Source organism: Macrosteles quadrilineatus, unplaced genomic scaffold (assembly GCF_028750875.1).
Source record: "Macrosteles quadrilineatus isolate MER2022 unplaced genomic scaffold, UCM_ALF_1.0 Scaffold_7__1_contigs__length_78375512, whole genome shotgun sequence".
Taxonomy (NCBI): Eukaryota; Metazoa; Arthropoda; class Insecta; order Hemiptera; family Cicadellidae; genus Macrosteles; species Macrosteles quadrilineatus.
In genome coordinates, this window is record NW_026542600.1 from 55,660,460 (window position 1) to 55,685,828 (window position 25,369).

Genomic DNA, 25,369 nt, shown 5'->3' on the forward strand with positions numbered 1-25,369 from the left:
ATCCAAATTATCAAGTAAAAGAAAAATCCAATATGCATCTATATAATATTTTAATTTGAAAAACAATACAATAATAGAAAATCGGAAGTGATGTAGAGAGTTACCGAGTGTAGGAGAGCAGGGATCGCGCTCAACACCGAGGGACCGGATGGTAATTTATGAGAGACTTCGGCTTCATTCCGCGTGCGATTTATGTCACCACTTTGAACTAAATATAGTGTGCTTTAAACTGTAAAGACATAGATCTTAAAAATAGATTTACTACTTCGAGTATCACGTCGTGTGATAATTAAAATTTCCATCGCCAGCCAGTCTTTGCGAGTGCGTTAAAACCGTGTAAAACTTGTGAGATTTCCGCGTTTCTTAGACTTGTGATTTAACACGATTTGATCCCCCAGATCACCCGGAGACATAACACGTCCGATCTACGATCTGTAGACGTCACCTCGCTGATGAGCCGTCAAAGTAACTTATAACTGTGTCGCATAAAAGTTTTCTTCTCTGCATAATTCTATTTCTCTATGCCACTCTCATTATTCGTCGCGAATGCGCCATAGCAGAGTTTGCAATTCCGGTGTCAACATATCATGTTTTAAAGTGGCGTGATGAAATCGACGTCATACAAATGAGTGGGTGTTGTTTAACCTTTGCAAATCATACTGCAAACAAGGCTGCAGGTACAGTATTTACGGAAATGTTTTATACTTCTAAACAAACATTTTCTGTAATAAAAACTTCGTAAATACATTTTCTGATGGGTAGGATTGCCCATATGGAAAAAGGAAATGAAATCCTTACGAAAATTTAAAGTTGAAATCCTTAAATCATTCCTCTGTGGCTACTTATTACAAATAAAAAAAATCATACACATAAAATCTCATTGTACATGCCCTACAATAAAACAACCAATGATATTTATTTCTTCTCACCTGTGCGATATCATGACAATATGCTATTAGGTCCACTATTGAATATATATTTTTCAAACCAAAATCAAATTGTAGAGGAACTTTAAAGTTGTTTGGTAACCTTTCGGAATCGGGGACATTTTTTTTCAAATCTGTGTCCGATCCTGGAATTCTTGAATGTGGCTACGATATACCTTGGAATAAATAAACATTTCAACTTTGACATAACTCAGTTTATATCATTGGGTAAACTATAAACCAGGCTCTACCGCCCCTAGATGAGTTGAAGGTACATCACAACCATGCGTTCACAGTTTCCCATAAACCAACACAACCTGCATCTGCAATTCCAGGAAAACCGTCTTCCCACTAAACCACCAGGCTTATCACACGTAATGCAACTAGAGTTTTGGGAAACCATCGTTATCAGATCACGTTGTGCTACTTCTGCTGCAGATTAACTTGTGGTATGGAGTGCTGACGCTGGCTATCCGCATGACGCCGTGGGACTCTGGCTAACTGGCTAACTGGCTGGCTGTTGGCTACGTGCTGGCATTTGCTTATCTTATCAACTCGCGTGCAAGCCACGCTCTGTATACATCCAGATGTATTGTGGAATGACCATTCAACATTTCGCGACACATTGTAATGATCGGTTTATTCATTGTCAGCTCCTTTTGCTGCAGTGGTTAACAGTTCTGAGTTTGACAAAAACGTAAATAATTATTTTTAATTGTTTTATCTTAGGTGCCCTCCATTTGATTTACACTCTCTTTCACCTACTGTAGTTTGTGTTTTTCGGGTATATTTGCTTTTATTAGTTTCTCATAAATTACATCCTTTACTTATCAAGTGACAATATATACTATCCCACACGCAGATGAATCTGTTGGAATCACTTACAATATAGGCCCTAATGTTAACATTTCCTTTACTCTATAGTACCTTTGTGCTTTGATAACTATTAAAAAAATTATTTTTTTCGTGACAAAATAGTCCGAAAATACTCTCCAATCGTACCAACCACATTGCAGATTTCAAACAACCATGCAAGTCTATATGAATTACTGGCAGCCATCCACATTCAGAGAACCCATCAAAGATAAGAATTCATTTCTCACCCTGACGTCATTGGCTAAATGAACGATTTTCAGCCAATTAGAAGTACAATTGCTGGCCCGATATGTCGCGTCTGCCCAACAGCAATGTCTCTATTCGCTCCTCCCACCAACTCGAAACATACTTGCGGATATGATTAGATTTAAATATAAACATTTGACAAAAACCAAGATTGATTAGTACCGAACAATATTAAAAGTTTTTACACATGTAGTGTTATTAAGTTAAAATACGGATATAAAATCATTGAAATGAAACTGTTGACATATGAGCAAAATCCTAGTTATTAGTGCGATCTAAACATAAGTAGTTAGTGTTTTAGGTGGTTACTTCATAACAGTTTCTCTTTTAGTTACTATTAAATTTAATATCCCTACATGGTAATGGCTCAGTTTCACAAATCGTTTGATCTGTTTGATCAAACATAAAAAGTGTAGATTTATGACTAATGATGTTATTATTATGAGTATTCATTTATTCCCGTGTCTTTTATATGCGTAATACATGGTGTTGCTTGCAAAGTGTTAAGCAACTTGGTCTACCAAATCTAAAAAATATATAAACTATCTTAAAAAAGTGTTTTTATCTGATTTTCATTCTAACTCGTTTTTAGAAATTTTCAATCAAAACCAACAACACAAATGAAAATAATTTAGTCAATAACTGATACGAAACTCACCAAAAGTTTCCCAAAAATTCAAATTTAAACATCGAAAATTTACTGATTCAAACTCAAAACAAAACGTAACCTTTACCCAATGATCTCTAGACCTATATCTCCAGATAAATAGAACCCAGAAGACACGGGTTTGGGGGAGGCAGTGTGCTAATATGCGTCACAATATTATCTTTGGGAACAAGAAGCAAATAAAGGTGGCAGCAATACAGGGCACAGCATATAGGCTGAGCAGTATATTACTGGCTTGGGTAAAGCGATAGCAGTCTGCTTAACAACACCTGCTTCGAACATTGCTAGGTACGTTAATGCGATAAATTCTCTAATCGGTTATTGATTTCCAATCGTATTATGAAATAAAATAATTTATAATATAATTCTAGTAACGAATCTTATTTATGCGAAAAAAATATAACTGAGTAATCTTTTATAACAACTTTGTAATTTAAATATTTTATTTGTTTGAAATAGTAGTGCTCGCCTTCGGTCACATCTGGCTCAGCTGTTTTTGAACATTAGGATTTACAGTGGTCTAAAATAACGAAACACCTGATCTTATTGAACAACAAATCTTAATCAATAAATAAGTTCAATAAATTCTACACTCGCCCTACATTCAAATTAGCTTAAAATACACACCTATTAGTGCGATTCCTCATAAAAGTATTGATTGTTCTGAATAGTAGTGCACTTTCATTTTCATCCTAGTCTAATTATGAACATAAATGTTAACAAAATAGTATGCCCAAAGGAATTAAATGAATAGTTAAATCATGAATTTTGCAAAAACATGTAAAATAAAAATATGCAGTAATTTTAGGTACAAATAAATCGAGAACACATTAAGTAATGGTAAGGTTCATTTAAGTACACTTGACATTTAAACTGTAGGTTATAAATACTGCATAGAAGTACCAATAGTACTTATAAATGAATATAAATGTATTTGGTCATGCACTATTAAATAATCTCTATATATGTTACATTAAACCATTTACAGTTAGAATAAGTTTATATATATATATATATATATATATATATATATATATATATAGTAGAATATAGGACAGGCAGTACACTGTATTATCCAGTGTACTAGAGTAATCTGGCTACAAAGTAATTGAAAGAAATAAGCCTGTGAAAATACCTGTGACTAGCTCCAGCAGAGCATACATAGTACTTTAGACATTTAGCACAACATTAATCCTGCTCCTCCTATCCACAAACATCGATGTACAACTCATTCAACATCGCGGTTTCCATGCGGAACGACCGAACCGAACTCGAACCGATCCGAAACGGCATCGGGAGCCAAACGCGCATTTGATGTAGGATAAAACCGAATTAATAGCTCGGAAAACCAATTGAATCGTTTCCTTACGAGCCGGAGCACTCGTCGCACATATGTTTACAGCTACAATTCATCAACTGTTTTAAAACAGTGCGACTGTTCAGAGCACGAAGGGACTGAGTTATAGCCCTGTTAAACAATCGATCAGATGTCACGTCGCCGCGTTCGACCGGACTTGACGTATTTCAATAACAGCTGGTTTTTGTGCCGGTATAGCATCACTTGTTGCTTTTCAATTTACTCTTGATTTGTCCAATCGACACTCTCCGTGTTTCAGATGTTTTTCTCTTGCAGATTGTGACGCTCACAAGACCAGTTTGATATTGTTTAAACGTGGCTTTAAACGATTTATGATATCGCTAATTTAAGGTAACAAGAGTTTAGTATGTACTACACCCTTAAATTACTTAGTAAAATTAAGTTAGGTTTGTTTTGGAAAAGACTCGCCTATTTGGCCAGTTAAGTTTACGTGTAAAACTTGGCTTTTAAATCACTGTTGTTATTCATGTTGATTATGATCCAAACTTCGATAATTATTGTTTCAAAATAAACATTTTGTTCTTCACAAAATATTTTAGAATCTAAACCCTCGATACGTCATAGTTCGGCGAAAACTAATTTTACCTTTCGTTTCACATATGAGATCCTACAAGTATTGTGATTCCATCAAACTCGTTGTCACAGACTACACGAGTTTAACAAACGAGGGTTCTAGAGAGGGGGGAGAGCGGAGGGAGGTGATTTTAGGATAAGACGACTCTCTGAGGTGCGAAATCAAATCAATTCGAGGAAATCAAAGTTAGGGAACTGTTGCAATAGGGATTAACATTCCTACACTCGATGTGACACTCTTAGACTTAACGGGGGCGAACAGGGCTTCGCAGTCGGAAATTTTCAAATTTAATTCCACACTCGCTAGTGACGTCAGATAATGCGATCTCGGGCCCCAACCCTCACCGATATCTGCCCAATTAATGCGATATTTTTTTCTATCCTAAACGGCGCAGTTACAGCACGCTGATCCGCCTCAGATCCGACTTAATTCCGATCGATGCGTCTTCTTGTTTCTGTTTCTATTTCAACCGAAATCGCGTTCTCCGGTCCATCCATATCAAGTGATCCAACAGGGGTTCTTGGCCATTTTAAAAATAAATAATATTTTTATCCTAGATACCTATATTAGTTCTGAGTTCAAAAGTGATTTTATATTTTTTTCTCTTTTGTTACTTCTACGGCGGCCATTTTTGTTTTGCGGAACACGCTAATTCTTGCTTATGTGAGGGTTTGCGTTAACTTGCATAGCTCGGTAACCATGAACACTAGAGTGATGACAAGTATTTTAATATGGAAGAAACAGCCTAAATATTATGTTCAGTACATATTTATTGAAATGTGTATCAAAAACAGTTTTCAACCCATCTTAACATTTCATAAGAAAACAGAAAAAATCAACTTTTGAAGGCGTATTACCATAGAATAAATAAACACCAATATATTACTTCATCTATGGTATTACCGTTGGAACTAATAAAATCTCAGACTTGATTTTTTGTGTGCGTAGCAACTGGTAGCAACTCAGTAGAACTGTTTGGGTATTTCAAATATCAACCATGAGACTCAATTCCTTTAAAGTAACATAAATCGATAAAAAGTGTTTATTTTGGTATTTTGAAAAGGAAATTCATATCCTGTGGGAACTGATACAGTCTCCAGTTCCCACAGGAAGTCGTAAATGAGTCACAAAACACAGAATTTCATAACAAAATAATATCAGTATCAGTTTATTTATTGAGATTGGCCAGAGTGATTGTGTTTGTATTAACTTGCAAGTATGGAAAATCAGTGTTCTATTGGAACTTTGACAAAAGATTGTCATAAGTGTGTTTATGGTGTAGTGACCAAATTAAAATTACAAATTAGCAGCTCCTCTGAAAATGATCAGTGTTTGCTCTTTAGTAGGGTTGGCTCTGAAATAACGACAGTTTGTTAGTAACATGAAAATAAGTTTTTGAATAAGTACACCCACATATTTTCCAGGGAGTGTTGTGATCTACTTAAGCAACACAAAAGCGTACCCTGCACTCTAAACACCCTGTGACTACTCGTCCAAAATCCCTCCATAGCAAGGATTATAAGGTCGCGTCACGACCACAGTACTCAGTACACGAGTTAAATACCAGGTCAAATTGGCTATTTTCAATCCACCGGCGGCACAGGTGTAAAACCGCGCTTGGTCAAATATTAGATCGCACGAGCCGGGGCGTAACGTACGGTGCGTAACGCATGAGCCGTAACAGGTAACGCATAACGCCAGGATAACTGCAACATCCTCGGGTAGGTCTAAACATGTCGACATCGTGTAAAATACAGCTTTGCCCCCAGATTGACCGCTTCCTTCCTCTAATTTGGACGATCGCCTATCCTCACCTAACTCATTAGTTCTAGTGTAATGCGCAATGCGCAGTGCGAAGGAAGGGGTACCAACCTGCTAAACACACTATTGCCGACTTAAAGATCAATGGGAATTGTATTATAATTGGATGGTTGGGGAATTGATATTGTTTTAGTGTAGTCGACTCAGAAATATCACTACCATCTATCGAAATAAATCAATTGTATCACAATAAATAACAGAATATTCTAGTATCTTTGAATGAAAATGCCTTATTTTTAATTCTGTATTACAGTTATTTTTAATTAGAATAATGAATGTGTTTAAGTAGTCTATTTGCTTCGCTGGATTTAACTAAGTTCACCCCTTCATATTTGTCGTTTGACCGTTCAATCAATATACTACAACAATCCCCTACAAAACGTTCACCCTAAACCAGTTTTACAGTTATGTTCGGTATATCGCGGAAGATGCAAGGTCTCTAGCGCCTAGCAGCAAACATTATAAGTCTACTCAGATAACGGGTTATAATAGAGTAAATCACTCACTCGGTAATGCCAGCTTACGAGATAGCAGAAGTCAACAATACGGCGAATACATCTACCCTACTTACCTACAACTATTTTATTGTTTCTTGAGGGATTTCGGCACTCTTTCGTAAGCGGTAAGCGTTTTACGGGGGGCTTACCGCTACCGTCCCCCGCCCCCTCATTGGGTAATTGTCGTTATCTCGGTGTTTGACTTCGTCGCGACTAAGCTCCGCCGCAAAGATATGTATTAGATCAAATATACAACTTGATACACGCGCAAACAAGCACCGGTATGTTTGATTACCTTTAAACTAGATAAGAAACGCGCGGTTTTTGAGATTTATACGCCATTCGATTGTGAGGAGGCTCTACTCTCTACGCGAGTGATTATTTAGTTCCCGTGAGGAAATCTTCCATTTTACTCGAATATGTAATCGCCGTTAATTAACTCTTCTGTCCGTCGCATGAAAATGTTATCAACCATCTCGTTTCTCCGAACGACTTATAGATAATGCAATCGTTTAATTAATCTTTAGAAACAAATCGTCGCCGTAAAAGCCGCACGGATGCTCGACGGATAAGAATTTCACTAAACGAAGCGGGGATGAATAAATGCATAACCGATAAATCGGCTGAAATTCCAGCCGACTCCGGACCGCAATACACTTTTGTATCTCTAAGTAGCACTTGAATATTATTAATGGAATCCATTTAGAGTTTTCTGACAATAAGTACGTATCGTTTACCGCATCGTGTTTGTCGTTAGACCGAGACAGCGCGCGCTGCCTAGCGGCGATGTAAGGAACCTCGAGTTTCCTCAGTTATCGCAGAACAGAACGCAGAATGCAGATTGCAGAATAGGTTTGAAACTTTTTCCTCGTAGGTAAGTGGTGATAATTCGCCTAAGTACAAAGTGAAGTTAGACCGGTTTTTGTAAAGTATACAATTTAAAATGCATTCACTTGATTTCTTAACTTCAAAGTTGTATTTTTTTTGTATTTAACTTACATTGTGGGGTTTTTATTTATTCTAACAGTGAATGATATTTGGGCCAATTTATATTGCTGTTTTATTTTATGTAATTATAATAATGTATTTAAATTTGCATGCGATGTTATTTTACTTTATAGTAATTTATAAATTAGTACTTCAATCCGAATTTTATCACTATACTTATCCGAAAAAATGTGTACTCCTCTGAAAACTCTGCGTAAAGATAATTACCATAACTTTGCTTAAAATACTTCAGATTATAAAACACATCCCCGAACGTCCCCTCCGAAAATGTACATTAAGCGGCTTAGGGCTTACAGACGTGGATGAAAAATGAGAAAAATAATAAACGTAAGTTGAAGGCGAGGTAATGACCAAAGGGGTAGGGTCCGGCGATATAATTATTTGTCTTATCGAAGGGGTGGCAAGGAGCGGGTTTGGCGAGGGTGTTTTTTTAAATATATCCCTAAGCGAGCGGCCCGCCATATGACTACTCGGGAAGGGGTGGTTAATTACTTATCAAAGGGGTGATACCATAAGGGTAAGGGGCGGTTTTTCTCCAAGGCTTCATGACGACTGTTCGCGTTTTATCTCTTGTCGATGCTTTCCTCCCTGGTCATTGTGTGATCGATACTGAGCTCCCTGCTTGCCCCTTGGATGTGCAACCCTGTCCATGCAAATCTCCGGTCACCAAACTCCACACACCAAACACCACAACAACGCAAGCCATGCGTCCCGCGTCACTTGGTTTTTTTAACTGTACTACGATAAGAATACTGATAATACCCCATTCATTCAAATACGAAAATAACTTTTAGCGAATTTCTCATAGGATAGTAAAAAAATATTGTATATGTCTCATGGTAAGACATGGACCAGGGGTCAATTTATTTTTTCACTTTGAGGTCTCCAGAGGCCAAAAACATTATTAGTTCAAATGTGTTTATATGTATATATGGTGTTCGTGAACACGATAAATTGAGTGACTTTGATTATTTGGATAAATGTTGTTGGTAGTTGACTTTTGGCCGTCAATTTTTTCAATGAAATGATGTACATAATTTTTTTTCATGTGTACACTCTTAACGAAATCGCTTTCCTGAAAATTAAAAGAGATATGTAAAACCGATATTTACAGTAGATGAGGTTATCTTCCATATTGTTTGATTTTTCGGCTAACCAGATGATTTTAAGACCATACATTCGTCTGTGTTTATTTTATTCTAAACAATTTTATAGATTAGAAATTGCAGTCTATAATTCAAAAATCTTATTGGTCCTAGCTATACTGAAGAAGACTGTTTGTCAATTCTCTATGTTTAGCGATAACTGCAAGTGTGATTTCTACATAACCAAGTTTTTTTTGTGAATTTGTTGTTTTCCATCTGTTCTTATAAATTGTCTGATAAGGTGTCTGATGTTTCTGCGATGTTATTGTTGTCTTTTACAATCTGATACAAACATGATGTTTTATATGTTCATATACATGTAACTGTCACGTAGAAATGATTTCGAACGTAGGAAACTTGTGTCTACTTTTATATACTAATGCAAAGCTTGCCTTTTGCAAAATGTTGTGTATACATCATCATTACTATAGCCAAACTATTTTGTTGTTTTCTGTTCAATAATATAGATTTATTTGGCTGGCTTAAAGAAACATCTCCAACTAAAATTTCACGAGTCACATTTTCAGCCTATTTATGAACTCGACTGCTATTCAGCAACTAAGTTTGGCAGGTATCAAAATTCATCTTGGCGTAAAAAATCAACAGCTTCGCAAACTCAAATAAAAAATCGGTGTAGGCGATCGAGGGCTGAGGAGGTAATAGATTTTGCGGCGGGTAAGGCGCAGAAACTGAATATTAATAAGTTTGAGAACGCACACCAGCCGCCATAAGCCCGTTTCAATATTGTTTCAGCGTATTATTCATTCTGTTTGGAGCATTCTTCGCCTCCTGTTAAGTTTTCTTTGATCCTATAAAATCAGAATATATTCCGCAAGTCGGCTCGCGCCTAACTTTGGAGGGATATTACTCTTAGGCGCGCTTATTTATTATTAGATCGAAAAGGCGTATATCAATCGGTGGGGAGGGTGTAGAGCGAATTTCCCTGTAGACCTCCATCGTTACCATCGCTCATTACGTACACCTGACCTGTAGTCTGCAGTCTGTTGTCTACTGTCGATCTATTATAGCAGAAGTCCAACTGGACCTACATAGCTGAAGAACACAATTTTATTTAACGCTTTTGATATTTTACACTATTTTTTTGGCAAATACACTTCAGTCTCCATGGTTGCGTATTCAAAAACTAGTCTAAATCCAATAACGTAGTTTTTCTGTTAGTTATAAAGCTTTCACTCGTCACAATTGTTTATAATTTTCAATTCTCTTCAGGGGGTTTTCTCATAAGCTTTAACAAAAATTGCAAAGCATTTAGATTTAGTATACTGATATTTATGTATCTTTCTAATCATAGACTTTCTTGCGGACATGTTGTGGTTTAAATTATTTTACATTTTACTATAATACTTTTTGGTCTCTTGAGTGCATGTTATTTGGTGATAATAAGTTTTAGCAACGCTTACTTTAATAAGTTTTAGTTTACTTAAAACCTAGCTACGTTTTAATAATATAAAATTAGAAATTTATTCTCTTTGACAACATTATTGATTACGAATAGCAAACTAAATAATTGAAAGGTGATGTATTTTACAAACACGATTTTCGTCATAACACAAAATTTTTAATTTTAGAATAGCAATAAATATTATACGGATATTCGGTATAAGCGTGTATATGTTTAAAACTCCAGATCACATATAAAATTTTTAGTTAAAACACGAAGATCGTACCTCAATTCGACCTAGAATTTCAAATCAATGCAATGATCAATTTTGATAAAACTGTTTTGGGATTTCAACTGAAAATTGTCGATAAAAAGAATAGTTAATGTTCGAATTCGAACAGCAGAGGGAATATAGATGAAACCGCACCGCAAGATTCTGTGGAACGCAAGATGGTTGCCGTTGATATCATTTTATGGGGCTCAGAATGGAAGGCTGTCGGGTGTTGAATTAAAAATCAAAATATATTGCAGTAACGGCATATAGCCTTAATAGGTGGTGCGGGTGGGGCAGTATTGTTTTTTCATATTCAGTGCGGGCGAGGGTCGGGGAAGCTTCCCTCTTTCATATTTTGTTCACCTTACGGTAAAGGTGTGGGGTTTGGGGTTCGGTGGATAACACCTCTACCCTTTTTATTGGGAGTTTCCAGTGTTTTAGGCGGTCTTCGGTGAGGAGGCGTCCAAGTCACCCTTGTCCCAAGTCTCACCTATCTCATTCAAGCCATCCATATCAACCTAGTCACACGTGGACACGTCACCTCATTCACCTCATTCACGTCACCTATTTTCCTCGACACGCCCTTCGCTCTGCCCCAAGGATGCCCGGTTATGAATGGACGTTTACAAACACTACCAGACTATTGTTCACCCACGTCGCTATCGACTAACAATCGCGATTACATTAACTTGTTACGTTTACTATCATTGTTCGGGTCAACGTGCTGATCCAGATTTTGCTGAACCTTGGAATTACTCTGAATTTCCGCAAAGCTCGCGATTCTATCAAGTTTCATATAATTGTCCGAGGTTACGAGTACTAGCTACCACCATTGTCACACTATGTACTCATATTTACCGAGAATCCATGTGAGCACCACTCGAATTGTGAAGGTAGTTGTTTGTATTAGTCCTCAGGCGTTAATAATAAGTTAGATATTTTCACTGAATTTTTAATACTTTAATTCAATTTTTTGGTGAAACATAAAAAAGTTAGTTAATTATGAATGTTAATTCATCGACACGTTTTTATTTCATCCGCGATCACCCGATGAAGTCATCCGCGATACGCGGTCCGCCCGCATTAAATATGGACGCACTAGCATTGTCACGGTCGCAACAATGCCACTTTCATCTTTAAGCCGCATTTTTATATTTTGCGAATCGGGCCGCCCGCTCTTGAATTATATAACAGGACCAGCTTAGACATTAACACTTGTTACAATAAAAATAGCGTTTCCTCTGTTTAGCAACGCGAATTGACAATTCTCTTTGAAAACGTGTATGAAATAGTGAAGCGGTTGCCAAATAATAGAACGCGCGTGATTGCGAATTGCTACATTGTGTACTGGACCTTTGTAGTTGCCGCTCGTTACAAATTGTATGATGTTGACAACAAATTATTATAAAACCGTTAATTGTTTAAAGGGGCGAACAGCTTACAAAACTGCCAAATCGCCCAGTTCTAATGCCAGCCAGTTAGCATTTAGAACTAATCCTCGTCTGTACAAGTATTTTAAGTGTAATGTATACTAGGTTGTGTATAGCTAACGAATAATTCACAGTTAGTTCCAATCCAAAACGATTTATTAGCACAAAAAACAATAACAAGCGTTTACGGTATTCAACGTTTAACAATTTTTACTTACCGTATTCTCTCGCATCTGAAACTCATATAGCTACCAAATTGTACTAAATAATATAAGTCTTTACTATATCGCTGAAGCTTGACGTTACCTATTTGAGTGCCGTCACGTCATGAAGGTGTCTCACCAACGATGTCACCTCAGGTACATGATTGTTTAGTTCCTCCTTCAGGGAATGGTTTAGTCAATGTATCCTTCATGTGAGTAACCCAGTTGTGTTGTTCCAGAGAGCCACCCTGGCCGAGAAGGAAGTGACAGCCCTGAAGGAGCAGCTCTCCGCCGCCAACCATCAAAACCCGGACAAGATGTCTGGACAAGACGACCACGCCATCAAGCGATCATCCGCCGAGATGGAACTCAATGCCAAAGATAAAGAGGTAAACTAGTCATAGTTCTCTTACACGATAATTACAATCAACCTTAATGAATTTAACCCTGAGTTTGGCTAGGCATCCAACCCCTACGTTGAAGTTAGTTTTAGAATGAAATAGTTGAATTAAACCTCCGGCATACTGTGCTGCTGTCAACTGCTGATTTCTGATTTGTACACACATTTTTAACCAAACTAAAACTACAAAGATAGGATATTATTTAAACTATGTATGTAATATCAACTGAGACTATATGATACCACTTTATGATTTTAACAGTAGCACATTCTGTGTTTTTGTGATCAACTATGTTCCATTTTAATAATATTTGGCTCCAGCTTGTATAGATGGGATGTCTACCCAAGGTGTCCAACAGTCAATGATTTAACTCAGTACTTATAACATGATGATTTATTAAGAACACGTTTATGTGTGTTCTGTCGTATGACAAAGTTGTGATCCATGATAGCAAAAGTCGTTTTTAACGTTCGTAGCTGTGCTCCAATTGGATTCTCTTACAGTTTAATCAACTTTAAACATTACTTCTTAAACAATTCAACTATCTTTTGATCTTCCGAATCATGGTGAGTCTTAGAAATGTTATGTGAATATCATTGTTTACGTTTTTTAGAGGGAACGGTCGGGATTTTTTACTATCTTAGACAGAGTAATTCCAATTGTCCATTTGTTAGTTCCTCCCAATTTTCAAACTGCTGATCTCAAAAGTAAAACCGAAATATAGGACATATAGTTAGTACATGACACATTTTAATTAATTGATGCATTTCTGTTTATCAAATATGTATTTTCATGTTTCAAAACAGATATACGTTTTAAATCATTGTAGTGGCACATAGATCTATTTACTCTATGCTAGTAGTATCGAAACAGATAGCTCGAACATCACTCAAATTTTAGTAACGACTTGAACTCAAACATATCACTGGTAGATGACTGCCAAAGTAAACTATCGGAAACTCGGCAGCGACTGAGCAGGTAGAGATTGCGATGGAACTGTGTCTATTTTGAAACCTCGGAGCGACGGAGACAGAAAGAGACATGCAAAGAGAAATAGCGTCGCTATTATTATTTTATTTTGTGTAAATGATGGGAGCAAAAGCCATTTCGCTGGTGTCTTAATATTTTCATCATCAAGAGAAACTATGCGTTATAAGCAACCTATGCCAAGAATTAAATTTAGCTTGGAGTCGCGATTTCGAGGGTATTGCTGTATCCGCCATGCGCGTCTACGGATATCCAATGTGGCCTGTTATTTACCTGGGCTGACGCCCCCGCATTTCTAAATCGTGTTTCGGACGCTTCGTATACAGTGACTGTATAAGTAGGTCAGATTAAAACATTGATTAGCCTTGTTAAAATTGTTATGAACGACCTAAAAAATGTTAATCGTGCAATAATTCTAAAAAAAGAAATGTTCCATGAATTTATACTTTCATGCTCAAATGATATTTTTATAGGTAACAGTGTTTGATTAACAAAAATAAAACCATGATGTATGTGATTCTTATAGTAAAAATATGATATATACACAAAACTTGTAGAACAACCTAAAACTACTTCCGACTTGCCATAGATATATCAGGGCTATTAAAAATACTTAAGATAGACCTAAGATTACCGTGATCATTGTATAATCTTACACAAGGATAGCCAAGTTTAACATATGGTATTTTCAGTTACTGTATTCGATTATAGCCTATTTCAGTTTATTTTACGGTAAAAAGAAGTTTTTAATGATAAGTGAAAAATATTTAATTCCAATTTCAACTAAACCTGTAGTCAATACAACACAAAACCACTTATAAGACAATATTTCACGTCTCATTAAAATTTAAAAGTTCGAATATCTTAATTAATGAAGTCAACCCCACAAAATGAATAATCAAGTTATCGCCATCTTTGATAAACTCGGAATCAAAACACAATTCGATAACAATTAAAACTTTCCAATGAGACAAGCTAAATAAAAGATTCCGAGGAAGCCAATGAATAAAATATAAAACGAGTCTACCTTTGCGCTCGCACCCTCTTTCGCATCTACATCCAGTCTTATGTTTCAATAGACGTTTCAATTGTAATATTTAGTTTCCTTTTGTTCTATACGTCGAAAATGTCTACAATACACTTGGTTCAAATCTCCAATGTACTTTAACGAAATAATGTGGGAATTAAAATAATAGTGTGATTATCTTGCACTTCATTTACAACGCAATCTATCTCAATCCGTAATAAAAGAATTTACAAAGCACACAACGATATGGAGCACAATATAGAATGAGATCGCAGTCGATCTGTAGGCGACTGGAACTGTATATTATGTAAATATAAGAACTAGTTGAGGCATAAATTACCCTTGGCTTTGGCCATACAACTTGTCTTGCACGCAAGTTGGGGCAATAATCGGACACGCCACCAACATCGGCATTGCTTCAAACAGTGCGATCGTTCGCCATCGCCAGACATCTTCACTTTATCTGCAGTCCGACTAATGACCATTCGTTTGGAAACCGCCATACTTGTCAAACTTTTTCCTGTCCGAAAAAAATGCTGTTAGAATCTGGGTACTCCCACTACTATCATTAGTACTATTCAAAGCCAGTTATGGGTTTTGTTTCAAACAGAAAAAAAACTGGATAGTTGTCTTCGGTAAAGTCTGAAGCACAACTTGACCAAAACGAGACATACAACTGTATGTCCAGTCTATCATCGAATCGAAAACTAAATCTACATTGAAAAAAAAGCTTTTCTTGCACGAAAAATCGGCCCCGGCCAGGTAACCCGAGCCCCGAAGCCGAAGTAGCCGGTTTGGAATTGGGAGCCATCTTATCGCACCAGTTCAGGACCAGATAATCATTTACTTGTCCGAACATAAACAGCGTGATATGACGGTCATACAGTACCGAGACCGAGGGAACTGAGCTCCGTAAACGTGTCAAACGGCTGGAAGCCACCCACCGAGTTATCTGCGCAATAAAACGTTCCGTCGACAGGTGCGCTGTAGCTGTAGCATGCACGGTCTGCGCCGGCGCCGCGCTCCGTGCTCGGCAAATCGGTTTCAGCTTTACTATCTCTTTATGATCGACAAATGTTTACTTGTATCACACCGCCTCTAGCTTTGGTAAATTACTCTAATTTACGTCTTTATTTGTTTATCGACGGGCTCGGCGCTCCTTTGGGCTCGGCGCTAGTTCCCTGTTTGTTTACTCACTGTTTTGTTTTAAGTTGATAAGGGCTTCGCTCGTAACTGCAGTTTATCTGTGTGTTTTGTCCCTTGTTTCAGTTTTAGGGTCTCGTGGTATTCAGCTTTATCAAGTTGAAAAGTTTCTTAGGTGAGGAATAACGTGTGGTTATCGCTAACTATCTGAAGATCGTTCGTTCGATCCTTGAAAAGTTAGTATCTTTATCGTGGTCAAAACTGGACCAAGATTCGATCATATTTGACAATCGGCTTTTAATAAAATTGTCTTGGCTAGAGAAATTACTAATCTTGGTAAAACAGCCGTCGGTTTGGAATCAGCCACTGAAACAACGCTGAGTTCAAGCCATATTAGCACTTAACACGACACTTACATTTCTAGATCTCGCCCCTTGTAATCATGTTGTACACACACTTGGCCGTTGTAAAGTGACTCTTGGATCTTCCCACGACCGCGGGAGAAACTGAGAAACTTTCTCGCTCATTTTATAAGTTAAAACCGATGTCCGAGTGCATCAGAGGAGGAAGTGCGTTAACTGCACCGTGCATGTTTGCGGTGCAACGCTTCCCGACATGGGTTGGTAATCAGCTGTTAGTTGTGTCTTGATGTCGAGAAGTAAACATATCGGTAACGTCTTTACGCTTTGCTACTGACATTAAAATCGAACAAATAGCTTGCTGTTGTACTTTGCCTAACTCACCTAGTTCCGATGGTCACGAAAGGACAAATCATAAGTATGTTTTGAACAAATTTCTATACCTTTCGCGAAAATCGAAAAATGTTGTGTTTTCTCACGCTAAATGAGATGTGAAATAGCTGCAATATTCATAAAAATGTTTCAACATTATTTTTTGTATTTATCTCGCATTAAATGTGCTATACGATTGAAAAAAATTCTGTAGAAATCTAAACCAAATGTTAATTTTATATTTCCGTTATTCGTTCGAATCCAAATAAATATTTAGTGTAAAGCAATAATTTTGAAAAAAAAAACTACTAAAATAATCTTGTACTGTTTTCAGTATATTTTAAACTTTTTATGAAATAAACAGCTATTGGCGAGTACGATGCGAGAGGAAAGGGTTAAAGGGGTGGGGAGCTATGAGCAACAGCAAATGTTTGACGAATTTGTGGATAGCCAAGTATGCGCCACACAACAAAAACTCACCACCAAACTTGAGCTCTGCCCCTTCACTCAGACACCCCAGCCGATTGTTATTTATTTCCTTTTTGTCTCCCTCCGATATGTACAGAACCAACATTAATTTTAATTTGAACTAACGATATAGACTGATTAATTCACAATAGGGTCGGTGGACCGGAATTTTTAGCCATGAAGGGTTTTGTCCGGGTTGATGTTGACGAAGATATATTTTAAGGTAAATTTCGAGGGAATTGGACGTCGATGCTGCTACTTGTTAGTTATGTGTATGATACGTAAATTTTGAAATTTTATTTTAGAACATTCGTGAATTTCGTAGGTGTTTTTTGTGTTTACTGGTATTTTTACGATTTTTATAAGGATCAGTCCAAACCCTCGTTTTACTATCTACCCTCTAACCTTTGTTAGAAAATTTGTAACCTAACGACAAATTATATCTGGGTGACACCCCAATCTTGCTGGCATTAAACCAGCAACCTTTAGATTTGAAGGCGAGCATAACCACTCAGTTACCCATAAAAAAGGTAAAAACACTTGTTTCCATTGACGATAAATATAAAGCACAACTATTTATATAGCCAGAGATATTTTACCCAATATAAATTGTCAACGTAAATGTATAAGCAAACACTAATATGCATGGCTCACTGCAATTGTAGCGGCAAAAGCCGGAGCTCAAATTACGAATCTTATTGCGAGCGGAGATCTTTGTCGAAATTCGGGAATACGAGGGAATTTTCATATCAACGTTCCTTTGATATTTCATATCGGCCACAAAGAAAGTAGCCTCGGTTGAGAGTCCCATTCGCATAAAACGGGGACGAAACGATATGAAGAAACAAAAAGTGACCACTGGAGATGAAATGTTTTTGGTCCTGCTCCAAGAGGCGAGTAGCGAGTAGCAATTAGACCGACTCTCCGTATATTTTATTAAGTCGCGCAAAGGAATCGGACGTACGTGTTCCGCACAAAACAAACTACCCTATCGTTATTTGCATATCGATCTGGCTAGAATCTTTATTACGAAAGCGAGGGGAGGACGCGACTAAAGGGGTGAGTCTTGACTGGACAGAGAAGGATATACACGTGACTCTCGAACGTAATGAGTGCGAGTGAGAGAGACTTAAAACAACGCCATCTTGATATACCGATTGATCAGTGGCTGCTGCCGTGATATCCCAATAAAGTCTGACTGATATGAGGCTCTACACTTACGCTTAACATTAGAAGCAGTTAAGCAGTCTTTTGACGTGATTCGGTAAAAATAATACACAAGAGTTACAATAACGATTAAATATAATATTTTCGAATATTAAAAAGTTAATAATGACCAGATAAAAATAACAAACTAACAAACACAGTAAAATAAGTAAAAATGGTAAAACCATTACAAAAATACGATAACGATCAACTTAAGTAAATCTTTGTTTTTAGTAAACACATGTAGAAAATCTTGCACATTACCATAATTCAGAATACATAGAAACTGTAAATACTTATGCACATTCTCTACCAATAAATTAACTACTCATACTCGTGATACGCACGTGGTGCGTTACTTTCCTATCAATTGAGTATCGGGAATCTCCTGCTTTGAAATCACCCTTAATTACTAAGTAATCACTTACGCAGTCTATTGACAATCTATCTTGCTTATCACTCATCCAAGGCATCCCTGCACGCTATTGATATACGAAAATCTTACATCGTTAATACCTATATTAACGCTGAGCCACAATTTTGTTTAGCTTCAAATTTTGCTGGGTTGTTCATTATGTTTCATAACATGTTTTGCTCCTTTGAATAGTTTAGCACCTGAGTATTTAGTGAAAACTTGTATTATTTCCTAGTCAATTATAGTTTTAAATTGAATGAGTTTAATGTTGTTTCAATTTTATTTAAGTATTAATTCTTGATTGTGTCTTTACTGAACTTAAATTTTTTACCCAGCCTATCAGAAACAATAGTGTTAGGGCCAGTGATTTTATTAAAATATGTATAAAACAACCGGGGGTGAGATATCTTTATTTTTGTTCAAGACAAGACAAAGACTCCCTTATTATTGGAAAGGCAATATTTTTATAGAGTAGTAGACGGTGTAGCCAGTTTGTGATAAAAATGAACGTAGTTAAACTGACATTGCGCTGCTGATAAATTAATAAAATACTGAATAAAATTGGTCAAAACAAGCTAAATGTCTACTTTAACTCGTCGTTGAACCATAGATGAAGTAATTATATTACTTCATCTATGGTTGAACGTAAAAGCTCAGGTAGGTGTTTGGCAGTAGCACACTATGTGAGTTTTTCTACTATATTCTATTCGAACTAAAAATTAGCTACATCTTGTACATACAGATATGTATACCCTGATACCAATAGTCAATGGATTTACGTGCAATAAGGCTATACAACATGAAATAGACATAAAAGACATCCGATTTCCCAAACACGCAAATGTTTACCCACTTTGGAATGTCCGGAATTTTTAAGAAACTCGACGAGTTCAAATTCAATAAAAACGTAATAAAATTGAAAGGTGTAATAACGGCTCGTTTATCTGTGCAGGCTGTTCAGTCGGTAAAGCCATAAACAGAAATGATTCGGCCGAGATTAGAGGTAAGGAGCCCGTGGAATGTGATACGAGCAGCTCGTCTCCGTTGTGTCATATAGACGCCACGTCGTCCCGAAAACGATAAAAATCATTAGCATCACTTTTCATTCGAATTTTATGGCTCTTTTCAGTTAGTCACCAGAATAGTCGGGTCCAATAATTCCCACTCTATTTTAGACGTGTTCTTTGTATCTCCATTTTGAAACTTAAGCCATTTGAACTTTGTAATGAATGTACCTCCTAAGTAGAATGGATTAAACGATTTTATTTTGTAATAGTTTCATTTTAATTACAAATAGCATCGGAGGGTGCTAAATAATAGACAAAAAATATAACACAACAATAGAAACAGTTGATTGTAACAATAAGTTATTTACGTTTTATGGTGTAACAACTACAAATATAGCATTTAAAATAGACTAACCATACTCAAATGTTAACGTGGGGGTTAATCGAATAAAACTATTGATATTATATTTTAACTATACTAAAAGGGACTAAGTACAGATGAAAATTTATGTTCTATTGTATAAATAATATATGATCTAGAAACTGTAACACATTTTTTACGTATTATTTACAATTAGTACCTGTATTACCTTATACACAAGTGTCCTGCAGCAGCCTATATTGCCAGAATATATTATTATTATTAAAACAGTAGTATTACTGAATTATAAAGAAAAAGCATGGTGGTACCAATATAAGATATACCGAAGGTTGTTGCAAAGCATATAAAGACGTGTATCTTAGTGCCTATTAACTGCCCAACTGTTGATACGCCCAAAATGACACACACATACCTCCACGTACACACACAAACACTTACAAACACGTACACACTCACACAATACCGTGATTAAGTCACTATCGGCCTGTGCTACGTCGGAATTGAATATTGATACAGATGTGCCCCTGGCTTTCATTCGGTATAACGTGATTACCATTCAGACCGCAAGTTTCCCCAATTTGTATATCGGTGTGCGATCCCGTCCAAATAGCGTTAGGTTCTCAATTTTGGTCTCGTACAATTTCGTATTCTGTAATTTGCATAAAGTATTTTTTTCCTTTTGAGATATGCTTATGTAAATCATAATGTGTTATTCGACCACGTTAATCGTGTAAATGTCTTTTGAATCTTAAAATATTCGGAAAACCTAATTTCAAACTCCAGACAAAACCGATAAAAGAGGGTAATTCCACCCTCGCATTCTCGAAGAGAGGTGACAAATTTTTGACGTAATCTTTGTGGAGTTTTGAGATTGTGAACTGTAGGACCGCAAATATAAGTTCGACGCCGCTCCCCCAAGCCTATTTGAAAGAATGAAAACTTGATTTATATCCCCCAGCCATTACAGCCCCAACTGGTTCCAATGCCACTCTCGCAATGCAAATCGATCAGGTCCCTTGTTCATAATTATTGTTAGTAATCGGGATGATTCACACGACGGGGGAGCCTCAAGACGATGTGACCCCCCCTCCAGCCCCCCCCCCCCCGATACTCATATGACTAATTTGAATGTTTGTTTAATCAATATTCATGCAAGGAATATCGGCCGCCTTGCGATCGCCCTTATCATTTTTACCCTGTCTAGTTTTCGTTTGTCGTATTGGTACTACTTGTTTATTGTTTAAAGTTTATACGTTACCAAGAGTTGTAACATCCATTATAATTCATAAATTAATATTAACACTCGTGTATTATTAACTTTTATTATTATCGTTATTGCATTTATTTGAAGATCATAAGATTATGTGGACCCAATGTGAATATAGTTTTAAAATGTTGATCCGTTTGATTTGAACACGTCATATTCCACTCGTAGAATCTAGACAGCAGTGGATTGTCAAAATATCTAAATTATTTATTCATTAAATCTACATTTTAAATAAATATAAAATATTATCCTCCAAACCAAAATTTTGTGTTAGCAAGTCATTGAAAAACCATCAAAACACTCCTCACATGTTAGCTTATAGCCTAGATCAGTCCCTTCATTTCCCACAGTTTTGACGTCTTATTTTGAAACGTTCGATGGGGTGGGAACTGACCAAGTGGCACATGTCTCCACTCTCCAGACTCTCGAGGGATGTTCGGATGTTTCCATGAGACCGGAAGAGGGATGTGGAGGACACATGTGTACCACCCCGGCATCCGGTAGCAGGGTTACCACTACCACAGATCCACAAATTATACGTCATCTCTCGTGACGATCCGGTCTCGGTGGACGAGACAGATCCTCGCTTCTTCTACATTAGCTTCGGATCGACTAAACGATCTGAGAAGAGGCTTTAATGAGGCAAAAATAAAACTGCAACGCCGCCACTAATGGCGCGTCGCACGCCGAACGAATCGTTATGTATGCATAATATCTTTCGGTTTTTGTTCTGACGGCCAGAGATTACCGTTCGACATTACAGGATCCGGCGACTTTGTAGCCAGACCCTCGTTTGAGTTGTCCCATTGAACTGAACCTCTAATGGATTCGAAGATGTAAAGAAATCGTATTGCGTAGATGATTTCATATGATCATATTGGTTGTGAGATTTAATATTGGTTAAAACCCGATGAATTTGATACTGTTAGTTATTCTAATTTTTACAGCCGAAATTGAAAACTTTAGGCCTACAACAAAAATTAAAAACGTATCGTAATTTATTTTTAGCGAATGAAGCGTTATTGTACGCTTAACGGCAGCGGAGAAAGCCCACCCTGTATCAGCAAACCTATCGTTGTTTACCTACTCGTTAAACGTAATCTTTATTCAATAGTGAGTATATCTTAGTAAGGACAAATTTTAGTAAAAATCCAATCAAGCAAATGGAAATTCGCGTAATCTGTAGGATTGCCGCGGCGGGGTATTATCAATTTGACCACATAAAGCGGAATACACCACACTCATGAATTGTACTCAACAACTCAAATAGCGTACTAATTGATAAAATATGAAGTCATAAATGTTCACCAAATGAATAAGAACTGAGTTGAACAATCTAGAGCTCTGTATCAATACTGTAAGACAAAACGGGACTGAAAGGAATACTACAGACAAAGAAGCATAATGACTATCGGCATTGGAGCATTGGAACAGAGTGGGGAGGTATTAAAAGACTGAAGGAGCAAAATGTCTATAGTTAATTGCCAGTAATGAAGTGTCCTATAGTCAATAAGTGGCAATAGCCACCCCTCCAACTCGGCGATTTTACGTTCGCCGATTATGTCGTTAAAAATGTGACATTTTATCTTCGAATAATTATAGTGGTTAAACTAAAGTGGGGCACGATAAAGTTAATTGATTAACGCATAAACTGATAATACTTGCAGTAAAATAAAACAAATTGTAATACATTAATAAATTAGTATATTTTATATAATTATATACTTTGGCATTTATATTTTATAACAAAAGTAACCTAATGCAATATATTTTATTTTAGTTGAATGTAAACAATTAAAATCGGGTTTTTTACATTTCTCTATTGTTCGTAAACTACTTTCCCCCCAATTATTATCAAAACTCTAATCAGTCTTTTCCTTAATTGCTTGCAATAAAAATACAATTTAAAGCCGTAACATAATGTAATTCAAGTTAATTTACACATATATTAATTAAGTAGATTTATGCGTGTTTAACTCGTTTAACTACTAAGAAGTATAGGTTTAGTAAGAATGGGCTTTAACCGGCTCGAAGGACCAAATTTATCGAGTCGATTGCAAGAGAGTATGTAGATTGATACCTTATCGGTTCGGGACACTCCGTTGTAACTCGTCACTTAATTGTGCGTAATTAACTGTTCCGAATCGTAGTCGATAACTGACTTACAGTTGGCCGCAGTCTTTTAACGTTAACCCCCCCCCCACCCCACCACTCACCCCGTTCGTCCAATTTATATGCTGTATGAAACTTTAAACTCTGAAATACTTATTTGACACTCCGATCAATTCACTGAATTTTAACAGTGTCTTTGAATTGTTTATGTTTCGCCCCGGATTTAATATTGAATAGGAGAAATTAAAGTTGATTTATTATGCTTTCGATTTTACATCTTGCTACTTTATATGATGAGATTCCATGTTGGAAAATTTACTGGAGGAAAATATGTTTTAAAATAGTTTGTGTTTTGATAAACGTACACGTGTTCTTGTATTGTTGAAAAGCGTAATTTTTAAGTGGTCATCTTTAGTTTGTTTTCATAATTAAATATATAAATTTAAGAACCATCACAATGCTTTTTTTACTTTACATTTACATAATATTATTTGGGACATTAAAACACCACAGTTCATTTTCATTCTATACTTTTAGTCCTTTATATTTTGTAGTTAACAGTGTATACCACCTAATAAGAAACAAAGAAATAAGTTTACGAAGTATGCTACATTTTACACCATCAATATTCTGCAAATTAAGAGAAACGTTACGATCAAAACCTTAAATACTTAAAAAGCAGAATAGTGTTTAAAATATAACTAGCACGGCGTGTTGTGCCTTAATTGGTCTATCCGACGATTCTCAGAAGGGATTAATTAATGTAAAAATTAGAATGTTTTGCAAAGAGGACCACACTCGACGATCGCCAGCTGTTTCTTATTTATTCTAATCTAGCCATAATTGGCTCGATGTAACACGAATGTTCATCCCCGCTGAATCTTTCTCGTTGTACATAGTCTAATGCTGTTGAAATTCTATTACGATTGACAAAGTTATGAAACTAGTTTTTAACCCTGCATTGTGCAAAAATAGTATATTTTCACTTGTGATTAACATAATTAAATTTAATTGTATATTTTAAAAAAGAAACTTTTTAAACTACTAATAAAGTTTACCCATGTTCTAACAATTACAAAGAAGAAAGTTGCATTAATGTGAAATAATTTTAAAATTCTTCTTTTTGAAATCGAATATTGTAAAATAATTCAAACCCTGAACGTCTCGACGTAGTGAAATTCTTTAATGCACTATTCTAATAAGCACAAATTAATCCACCCTACTTCCAAAGTACATAAAAACTAATGAATCTTTTTCAGCCATCTTCTCTCGCACAACTTTGTCAAGGCCGACCCATGACGAGGTCCCTCATTGTTGTATGTGGGTTGAAGGGATACGTTGGGTGAATAATTAGCTAATTATGAATTTAATAAGTTTCTGTACACATTCCATAGTTTCTAACATGTTAATAAGGCATAAGGTCAGATTTGGAAAGCGAACAAGTGAATATTTAAAACGTCGAATCGTGCAAGAGACATCGCGAAGCACACCGTGCTAACCACTTCCCGAAAGTGGGACTCGGTCTTATCGCGCGGAACGATCGCTTAATTATTGTTAAAGTACAAATTCTGAGCGAAGCCTTGATATATTGTGTCAAGATAAAACTTATAAATAAACATCTCACGCAGCTCTGAGCTTGCGAACAAACGCAGGAAGTGAATTCGAATCTGAACTCTTTTCAATTGTTGTTGCATTAATATCGAACTGGAGAAATACGTAGTGGACACGCAGGAGAATTAATTATGAGAACGGTTGACTTGGAGAAATCCATGTGAC

The 25,369-nt window shown here is 36.4% G+C and overlaps 1 protein-coding gene across 1 annotated transcript in view; it reads left to right on the top strand.

Moving 5' to 3' along the window:
- The window catches only part of LOC128999004 (protein CASP-like), a 60,423-nt gene that overhangs the window by 25,386 nt on the left and 9,668 nt on the right, over positions 1-25,369 (top strand). The window contains exon 2 of the mRNA XM_054425360.1: positions 12,687-12,836. Within this exon, the coding sequence (XP_054281335.1) occupies positions 12,687-12,836 (150 nt within the window). The remainder of the gene's footprint in view (positions 1-12,686; positions 12,837-25,369) is intronic.